The sequence below is a fragment of the Neltuma alba genome, unplaced genomic scaffold, assembly GCF_004799145.2.
Source record: "Neltuma alba isolate B1F8T4 unplaced genomic scaffold, ASM479914v2 tig00011414_pilon, whole genome shotgun sequence".
Taxonomy (NCBI): Eukaryota; Viridiplantae; Streptophyta; class Magnoliopsida; order Fabales; family Fabaceae; genus Neltuma; species Neltuma alba.
Window position 1 is genome coordinate 306,491 of NW_021636098.1, and position 10,788 is coordinate 317,278.

The 10,788-nt window shown below is 34.0% G+C and overlaps 1 protein-coding gene across 1 annotated transcript; it reads right to left on the minus strand.

The window, feature by feature from the left end:
• Window positions 1-1,350: 1,350 nt before the first annotated feature.
• Window positions 1,351-4,727, minus strand: LOC114713070 (BAG family molecular chaperone regulator 7-like). Its single transcript, XM_028897652.1, has 3 exons — window positions 3,943-4,727; window positions 2,116-2,394; window positions 1,351-1,509 (listed from the first exon to the last, which is right to left on the minus strand). The coding sequence occupies exons 1-3, from the start codon at window positions 4,636-4,638 to the stop codon at window positions 1,399-1,401; spliced, it is 1,086 nt and encodes a 361-aa protein (XP_028753485.1). The 5' UTR covers window positions 4,639-4,727; the 3' UTR covers window positions 1,351-1,398.
• Window positions 4,728-10,788: the final 6,061 nt, after the last annotated feature.

Below are 10,788 nucleotides of genomic sequence, written 5' to 3' on the forward strand. Positions count from 1 at the left end.
ATGAAGAACCATGAATTTCAATTAATGATTACATTTCCTTAGCACATTTATATTAAAGAGTTTGAAGAACTGTATGAGAACGAGTCAAAAACAAAACGTGGATCAAGATTGAGATAAGTCCATGTTTATATCTGTAGCGAACTGTGGGCTTACCAACACTATCTTTTGGGCTTTCCTGATGGCCTATTCCTTTGGTTTCTCTCCTGTTTTTGGACCATCTCTCTCTTAGTTTATCCCATCACAGATCATCCTTTTATTTTTTATTTTGATTAGGATAACAAATCATCCTCCGTAGTCTATCTGATCCGAAATACGAGTTAGATAACTTAAGCTAATGCTAATGCATTGGTCTTCTTAGTTTAGTTTTACTCTTGCTTCAAGCTGTGTCTGCCTACGTAATTAAAAAAAAAGTCTTACTTTTCATGTAACTTACTAATCACATTTCTTATTTTTAAACCTATTTGGGAAAATCATTTTGCAGGCATCTATACTTTTTTTTTAATTTTTAATTTGGTATCTATATGTTTTGCCTCTTAATCAAATCTTTTAATTTTGTTCTGTTAGATGGGCTAATGGTACTAACAGAACAGAGTTACAAAAACTAACTACGCTAATAAAGATATATGATTAAATTATATGAGGCAGTTTTGTTGTTTGTTTTTTTTTAAGGGATTATGGTAGAAAAGTTGACAGACTGCATATGAGATTTTCATCTCATACACCTCCCTCTTCTGTCACATATGAGAATTAGGACAAATTCAATCACGATTTCATGTTTCAATTGAACGTTTTCCTTTTTTTAATTATACTCCTCTGATCTTTAATATAACATCTACTTAACTAATTTAATTAGATTAAAAAAATTAAGTTAGGTAAGTTAGTTAAGCATAAAAAATATTACATGTGTTTTTTAAAATATTATAATCATCTTTCTTAGTATCTTTTCTCCTTTTTTTATTTGATTATGACTGAAAAAGTATCCATAGGGGTAATTTAGAAAAAATTAATAAATTTAAAAAATATGTCTTATATTTAGGACCAAAATCAACTCAACAATTAAGTTCTATATTAAAGACAGGAGGAGTACTATTTTTTTTACAAAACGTATGTAGACCCAATCACAATCCACTATCTGCTATTCTAATAAAGAACAAGAAATCTTTTATTCAGGTAACAAAAATAAGTTCAAGAAGTTTAAGAAAAAGCATAATTTACATGTAATTCTTAAATATCAAGACTAATATATATGCACAGTAAAGAACTATTAAAACCATGGGGAATTGGAAAGCAAGATGCAAGCAACTTAGTATTACTATTCCTAGCTGCAGCTATCTCTGCTCAGCACCCTCTGCAATCTCCTTTTGGATAACATCATCAGGCAAATCAAAGGTCCTTCTTTTAACGGAGGTTGATCTTCTTCTCACCTGGCTGCGGATCCACCACATCCAACATCGCTTCCAGCTCATCTACCATCGACCTCTTCGTGGATCGCACAAAAAAGTCGGCTCCCTGTAAAAATATGAATGCATAAACCCATTGTGATATTCACAAGTTATAAACAGTGTAACTCCTATATCATGAAATTATTTGTCGGGCTTTGCGCCCCTTTTTGGTTTATATATATTCCTTTAACCTTTTTTCCATGCTTCTCAACCCAGTCTAAATATTACAAAATGGGTATTGCCTTCAAGTATCTTTTACTTTAATCTTGCATTACTACATTTTTTTTAAAAACTTATTAGTTCTCTTTTGCATTACATGGTAAAAAGTTTCTAGTACTTTCACACAAGTTTGTAAAGATCATGACAAATTTGGCTCCAAATACAGGGTACTCTCCTGATCCCAAATGTAAGAGCTATTAGAGAAGATTGTTTTAATCTTAAATGTAATATCTCAATTCATTGTATCTCTATAATTTCCCCCCTAAACTCTCTCTGTTGATTGCACAAGTTAAGAGAGTAGTTTCCAATGTAAAAAAATTAAAAAAGATACGCTAAGAAAATCAACACAGTTTTTAACACATAACTAAATTAATTTTCTTAACACGTAGCAATTCTATAAAGAACTTGATTGATAATGCAAAGAGAGATGCTGAGAGAGTGAGGAACATGTTACCTCAATGGAATCAACAGTGAGAAGCAAGACAATGATTTTCTCTGCAAACTTCTGGCGTTCCTCTGCATCACGAGCTATCCGATGCTGGTAGGCAAAATTATTAAATAGAACCCTGATTTCCTTCAACCTAGATTTTGCAACAGCCAGTCCTCTAAGTGCGCGAAGAACTTTTGACCTTCGGATCAAATAAGCCCTAAAGCTGCGTTGGATCAATAATGCAGCATCTTGAGGAGATAATTCTTTCCTCTTGCCCCTGTTACTTTGAACAGCTCCATATCTCTTCGCATGTCCCATATTCAGCAAGGAAATTAAATAGAAAATCTCAGATTGCTAGATTATTTGAAACAATAACAGCCTTTATTTGTTAAAATCTGCATTCCATTCATATTCAAGAGAAGTGAAAAGTAGCTAACATTAAATGCACTGAAAGCTAGCATATATAAAATAGAGGCCAAATTATGTAAAACTGCTCTTAATCTTATGTCATATGTAAATAACCTCTTTAACATTTGAAACTTTACAATAAACCTTCTTGAACTTTCATATCGATGCAGATAACTTCCATGCTATTGGCTTTGTTCATTATTTATTTGCAAATGCCTTAAAGTTCATATAATCATTAAGTTTGAGCGGATTACATGCTTACAAAGATAAAGTTTAAGGGTATAAAATTAATTAGTTTAGAGTTATCTGCATAGATTTGTAAGTTCAAGGAGGCTTACTAATTTAAAAGTAAGGGGGCTATTTGTACATGATTCTAAATTTAGGGAAGTTTTAAATGCACAGAAAGCTCTTAAAGATGGGTTTATGTGAAATATGACAGCATCTAGTGGAATATTATACTATCTGAGGTCCTTAATATAAGAGCTAATTAACTAATTTGAGTATATTAGGAAAGTCTGTTAAGTTAATTATTTGTTGTAAATAGGTGTTGTTGTCCCTAGAATACCCTTGCTAATTATGTATATTAATTAGAATTATTATTTGATGAAACTTTTGACATGTGCAACTATTACAAAGATTATTTTGAAAAAAAATGGATAAACATGAAAGACAAAATGGATAATAATCTTATATTTAGAACTAAATTAAATATTAAACTAATTTTTATATTAAGGACCGGAGGCAGTATGCACTGAAAGCACAGATGTCTTCAGTTCCTAGTTAGAGTTTAGGCATATAATTTAGAAGATACGTAATTAATAATCATCTCGCTTCTGCTCCTCCCACACTACAGAGGCTACTTGGGACAACCAGAAGTAAGGACATATCGTCATGATTCATTAGCAGTCTAGGCAGATTGAACAACTATTGAAAATGTTGTGCATTCAAGTCATAACAGATTAATCGGTAAAACCCATGTTTGATTAAACTCACCTGCCTGACTCGTCAGAGAGAAGCCTGGTCCTGCAGGATAGAAGGACGCAAAGGATCCAAGTTCTTACAGAAGTTAGAAATCAAAATTCTGAGTCTTATTTTATACATATGGCAAACATACACAATCGCATTGAATTTCTTGAAGATTATTAGGAAGACACTAGGACCTTAGCATCATATCAGCTGTTAGACTATAAATTGATTAAATTCTACAGTGCTGACCAACCCACCCACAGAGACGAAGATGCAAGCAAGCAATGAAGCAACGAGATAGAAGCTACAAATACACGTCATACTACCATAATAAACCATATCGTATTTAAACAATCGAAATTTCCAAAATAGCTATTCACTGCCATCCTCGTTCCTCCAAGATTTAATTATTAGGAACCAAACCCCACCATCAATTAATTATTCAATTCTAAATTAAAAAAGTTCAAGTTATCATACCTGCTTTCGAATCACATTTTTATTCCCACTGGGCTCTTCAATCTCCACAATGCGCAATTCACTTCTTTTCTTCTTATCCTTCTTATTCCTGCCATTCTTCTCAGCATCACCACTCTTTACCTCGTACGTATATTTCCTTGAACTCCCAGTATCTTCCCCCTTCTCCTTAATCTCGGCCGTCCATTTGAAATTCTTCGCAATACCCCTTTTCTCCTTTTCATTCATTGTCTTCTTCTCTTCCTTGAATTCCGTAACCCACCTGTAATTCTTGTCACTCCCAAACTTATCCGACCCCTTGGTCTCCGATTTCCACGTGCACTTCCGATCACCGCCACTACAGCTCGCGGTGCAAACAAGCCGATCAAGTTGCGACTCCAGCTCGGCCACTCGGTCGCTCAAGCTCTCTAAGCAAAACTCACTTCCAAGCAGCCTCTCGACTCGCTGAACTCGCTTGCAGACAAACGACGGCATTCGATGAGCAGTCACCAGATCGGAGACGGCATCGAAGGCTACAAATTGGCTCGAAAGTTGGCACGGATTGAAGAGGTCGAAGGCGAACTGAACATCTAGATCTTCCTTGAGGAATGAGGGGAAAGGTTTAGTTCTGGCAGTGAAAATGGAGGTCTCTTTGACGGAGGAGGATGGGGTGTAACAGGAAGGGTCTTCTAGGAGCTCGAACCGCGTGCATCGGCTCATGATCGGTTGAATTGAACCGCTCGTGACTCGGTGAGTCGGAAAATAGAAGGAGATGGTAGGGTTTTGCTCTTGCAAGTTGTCAATGGCGATCAGTGATGGTTAAAGCGCCGCAAAGGAGACGAAAATGGCGGGATAAGACAAAGGGATGACGATGACGGTAAAGGACATATGGGGAATATAACCGCAAAATTGAGGGCAAAATTGGACTTTCATGCGTCAGGATTGCATATTCGGAACTGTTGGCGTGGTTTAATGAGAGCGATGGCAGATTGGATTAAACTGGGGACAATGAGAACAAGATCAGAATGTCTTCCTGCTGATTGGATAAGTTTAAATTATTGGAAAAATTATAATAAAGTCCCAACATCTAAAAGAATTAAATATAAAAAAACTTTTAAAATTATCAAATTAATCTGAAATTCCAAATAACTTCATTATAAGAGATTTTATTTATTTAATTATCAAATTGTATTTATCTTTTTTTTTGAAGTATGTATTGACAACTAAAAAAGTTATCGTTCGTTTGGGACTTTAGATTAATTTGATAATTTCAATGAATTTTTTTTATATTTAATTCTCTTAGGTGGGACCTTATTATAATTTTTCCTAAATTATCACTCCCTTCAATCCAAAACTAAATTTTCTCTTTTCCTTCATTTTTGTTTGGAAGTGTTCAATAACATGATGGAGCAGCACATTAAGGCTTGGTTAGAATTGCTTATAAGTATTTTTTCAATCATAACCTATAAAATACAAGATAAGTATGTAAGAAGAATTTTATGATTTCCCTTAAGGTTCAAGATTTGAACCTTGGAAGGAAGTGCGGAGGAATTCACAGACCCATGAGAAAATCTCAAGCTGTCAATTCCACAGTGCATAAAGTTTGCCTGTAACAAGGGAATATTGGAAATTACCTGCATCATGGAATTGTTGCCATTTGATGTAAGCGTCACTCATGCCAGTGAATTGTAGAGAAGAAAGCCGAGAGACCCCAATTGAAGTCATCAACAAATAAGCATTGATCACGTGTGCCATTAGCAAGAAATAATTGATCACCTGAGTTGAAATCAAGAATCTGCAACTTTGTGAGGTTTCCTAGATGATGAGGTACACTCACAATAAAGTAACAGTTGGACAGATTGAGGTACTGCAATTGTTTCATGGACCCAAGTAACAATGGGATTGGACCAGATTGAAAATAAATGAAGCTTAAATCCAATTGGTTCAAACGTTTCAAGTCTTCCAAAGATGAGCTCATTGCTTTACTTGACAATCAGTAGTTATTGATGAATGAATCATTGGCAAATTCCTCAGATTTGAGACTGCAGTTTGACAGATTTCTGAGCTTATCCATTGAACAGCTTTTGGGGCTGAGATTAAGCTTGACCGAGTGTCCCGTGATGCCATTACATTTGACTCCTTTCCATCTGCAGCAATGTTTGCCCTCCCAAGACAGGACATGCCTCGAGCAATTCTCAAAGCTGTTGAACTTCAAAAGAGCTTGATTACTACAGTCAGATTCCTACAGAGACAGAGTTGTGAAGCTTCAAAAAATAGTACAAAGAAAATTAAATGCACCTCACTTGGAGATCGTCTCATGCTCGCTAAAGGCAAGTTATGGGTGAGAAGGCAATCAGCTGGTTGGTATTTATAGGTGACTAAAAGAACAAGGAAGATTCACATATTCATATTTGCAATATAGGAGACAAAGTGAATTAATGGTTTAGACTCATTTCCACCCGTATATTGCATGCCTGTCATACAGAAGACCCAGTCAGTAAAGCTATCTTTTGTAACATGGTTCGAAAACTCGCCCATAAGATTGAAGAAAAGAGGAAGACACACAGATTAGATATTGCAATGCATTTTTGTTTTGTCGACCATGAAGAATTCTCAGGAGAAAAGATCACCTGTAAACCCAGTCAACACTGCTTTATGTAATGACTAACAGACTCAACTCCACCAGCTTAATTAATTACTGCTGACAAGTGCTCACTTGTTGAAATTAGTAAGAGAGGGGGGGAAAAAAATGAAAGGTGGTTGGAAATTGATAAATGAGTCTAAACGTGCTTGATCTTCTATGATTTGGACTTTATTGACCTTTGGGACATAGGTATTCTATGAAGCCACTGAACAAACTTCCTTTTTTAAAAAAAAAAAAATTAAAAAGACAAACACTGTTTGAGGTCACAAAACAAGATTGAACCTGCAATCTCCACTTACAAAGTGAGATTGAACCTGTGACCTCTATGTTCAAGAGGAGCTTATATGCCACTAACCTACAAGACTATTAGTACTGAACAAATTTTAGTTGAAATTTTAATGAGAATCAAATTATGTATTATAATACCAGCAAATCTAGGTGGTGGTGATCAACCCACACACTCCATTCACATACTAAGACCCCTTGTATGGAACCCCAGTTTCACCAGTCAACTAATGCTAACTGATGCAGTTTTTTCTTCTTTTTTTTTGCGTGTGCGTTGGGGGGATGTTAGTATTTAAAAAATCGGTTTGATATTAAAAAACTACTTCATAAAAATTGTGTATAATGATGCAAAATTTTTCCGAGGACATGAAATTAAGCCATACATTTGATGTAGGAATCCTAAACATTTTAATAAACATATATAAAATCCCTAATTTTAATGCATCTTTACATGTTATTGCATATTGATAATTTAAAAATTAAGATGGATATTCAACTTTTACAAAGTTAATTTATGCAATAATGATTTAGTTCCAACTCCAAACATATACTTAAGTAATTAATTATTGATACTTCTCATATAGAAGACTAAGTCAATTATGCAAAATTGTGCGGTTTCAAAGATATACCCATAACAATTAAGGAGAGTTTGATAAATGGGATACCTGTATCATGGTCAACTAACATTTGAATATTTTCTGAAAGAAGTATTTACGTTTAGTATTTGACCATACTTTAAATACAATTACTTTTAATATAAGGATACCTTTATACAGGAAAAAAAATTCAAATACCCATTTCTTTTTGGAAGAATGATAAAAAAAATGGAAATTACTAAATCACATATCATGTTTGGTAACAACATTTTATTTGGTGTTGACAATACTAAATTAGTAAATGACAATAAATTTTTGTTAACATTATTTATTTGGCATTTACAAGTTTCCAACTTTTTTTTTTGTTATTTTCCTTTCATTAACACTTCTGAGACAAAAATGATTAAACAGGAAAGCATGGTCATGGCTGTGTAGAATTATACGTGACACAAGGTTTGATGTTATAGACTACTGTTTTGCCGCCGTTGGAAAAAGTGATACTGCTCTTTTTTAACACTTTCATGGCAACACTAAGCCAAAAAATTTCTTGAATAGCTACAACTTCTTTGTGACAACTTTCAGGACAAAAATGACTCTTGATTTTTTTTTTTTGACACCAATCGTGACTGTGAGGTTGCTAGAGAAGTTTGGCTCCGTTTTGTCTCTCCTAACCATAGATTGTCTTTTTTCAATTCAAACTTGCAGGTCTGGCTGAAGAGGAATATGTCAACTAGAATGGGTACAGCAGCTGTGTCAAGATGGCCGTGGCCGAAGGTGTTCAGCGTAATCTGTTGGAACCTATGGAAAAACCGATGCAGAGGAGCACTTGGAACAGGAAGACTCCAGTCAAAGGCGGTATTTCATACTTGCATGCACTGTTTAATGGAAGATACAAGCAATGGGAGACTACATCACCAAATTTTTTCTTACAATGCTGGAGAAGAATCACAATGGCAACCACCACCAGAGGACTATTTGAGGCTGGATGTAGATGGCTCCTCATCATTGCAACATCATGCGACTTGTGGAGGAGTAGTTAGAGATCATCAAGGAAATTGGATACTTGGCTTTCAGAAGAAACTGGGCTATCAACCCTCAACGAGTGCAGAAGTCCAGGCAATATTACAGGGACTATCAATTTGCAAGCAGGAAGGCTTCCAGAAAATTCGAGTCTACACAGACTCTGTTGAAGCATACCAATTGATAACCAGGGACAGTGGAGCATCTCATCCACTACATGCTGAAATAGGAAAGATTAGGGACCTTATTTATGCTGAATGGGATATTGAGATCAGCAGGGTGCCACGGCATGCACCACGTTGTGCGGATTACTTAGCAAGGGAAGCACACAACAATGTGGAAGATATACGAACGATGAGGGAGGCCCCCCCAGGATGCCGAGCACAGCTGGAGCTAGATAGAATGACAGGGGCGTCGATATAGGCGACCTCCTTCTCCAACTCTTTTTCAAGTTTTACTTGCCTTTTGATTCCAAAAAAAACAAAAAAAAAGTTTTTCATAATAATATTAGCGTATTTGTGCTATCCGGATCTTAAACATATGAAACAACTATTTCTTTTAATCCTAAATATAGGAGTTGGATAAAGGATTTATTTTGGTAGTTATAACACCTCAATTCACTATGTTTTCTAAAATTATAATTATTTTTTCAGAATATTCTTGTTGATTATACGTTTTAAGAGGGTTTTCATCAATGGTGGTTCTAATATATATGATTAATTAAAAAGGGGTGTTTTAGGGATTTCAACACACATATGTTACAAATAGTTAACTTAGCTAGTTTTTTTAATATCTGCAAATTAGTTATCTGGCTATTATATTAAACACTGGGAGTAATAATTTTTAACACTTAAGAAAATTAATTAAATTAGGTATTTATAAAAAAATGTGTATTAGTTTTTCTAAATTATCACCTTTAATTAAATTATTTGTATTGAAAAAATGTTATTTTCGTTGAAAATCTCCTTAATATATGTGATTAATAGGGAGGGTTTAGAAAAAAATTATAAATTTAGAATACAAAATTAATGTCTTAGATTTAGGATTAAAATAACTCCTTTTAGTTAAGACCGGATAAAATTTTGTTAGCTAGCGTGTGTATTTACCATTTAGACGAAAACAATGGGCGATGGATGATATTCAAAAAAATATAAATAAAATATTTCCTTTGATTTTAAAAGTCATCAATACATAATAGAAAATCTGACAACTCTTGCTATTTACAAAAAATTAAATTCCCTTAAAGGGTTGAAGCTAAATGAATAATAGATTTATGCTTTGCACCTTTCATGGTGCAGTTGAAGGTACTGGCCACTTGTTCCTTCTCCAGCATAGTTCCTTCTGGTTGCATTAGCTCCAAAACCAATTTACATAAAAAGAGGCATTGCTCCATTGAAAAATAAAAATAAAAATAAAACAAGCATAAACAAAAAGCAAAAGACTAATTAGAGAAGTAATTAAAAAGATGTTAAATCTTTTAACAATCATCATATAAAAAGATGGTTCTATTTAACTTTAGCGTTATCTATAACTCCATGATAGATTTGAGCACTAGCGAGAAGTGCCAGTCGAGAAAAATCAAATAATTTTTAGGAAGAATTATATGGAGGTCCCAGGCAAGGAAAAAAATTAAAAAATAAGTCTCAGAGGTTGTCATTCTCATTATAGGACTTGTCATTATAAGCTGTTGAGGTTGTTATTAGGACCTTTTGGTAATTATTTCTCTTCTATGGGATTTGATTATAATTCTCCCTAATTTTTAATTGGCCAACTAAAAAAATAACAACACAAATAAAAGTCACTCTATGAGCTCGCCTGTTCTCCCTTCCAATTTGCACAAAAACATATTGCAACAATTTAAAAGGGACAACATCAAAATCCACACAAATCATTTGCAAAATAGATCATATAAATATACACAAACATACACACAAATTTTAATTCTTAATATAAGAGCTAATTTGATATTTAATTTGGTTCTAGATATAAGATCTCAATCCATTTTGTTTCTTATATTTACCTTTTTTTTCTTTTCAATGTAATCCTTGTAGTAATTGCATATATTAAAAGTTTTATCAAATGGTATTTTTATTTAATACCTAGGATTAGCAAGGGTATTTTATAGATATTTATACACCTCCATGAGGTTCAAATTAAATTATAATAGCGATTAACTTTCACCAGAAATAAGTCCAAACTCCTGTCACACAGCCAATAGAACATGCGTACAAGAATTTGTAAGAAATCTTGAATACACATAATATGCTAAGACAATATAAGCCATATCAGTGTATCACATTACTACCAAATAGGAAACAAATAGAC

Bases quoted from the DNA above. Each gene is read 5' to 3' on its own strand.
- LOC114713070 (XM_028897652.1), bottom strand. From the start codon at position 4,638: ATGAGCCGATGCACGCGGTTCGAGCTCCTAGAAGACCCTTCCTGTTAC. The intron at 2,395-3,942 runs GTATGATAACTT...GGACATGCGAAG, and splicing joins AAAATGTGATTCGAAAGCAG to AGATATGGAGCTGTTCAAAG. The intron at 1,510-2,115 runs GTAACATGTTCC...ATATTTTTACAG, and splicing joins TCACTGTTGATTCCATTGAG to GGAGCCGACTTTTTTGTGCG.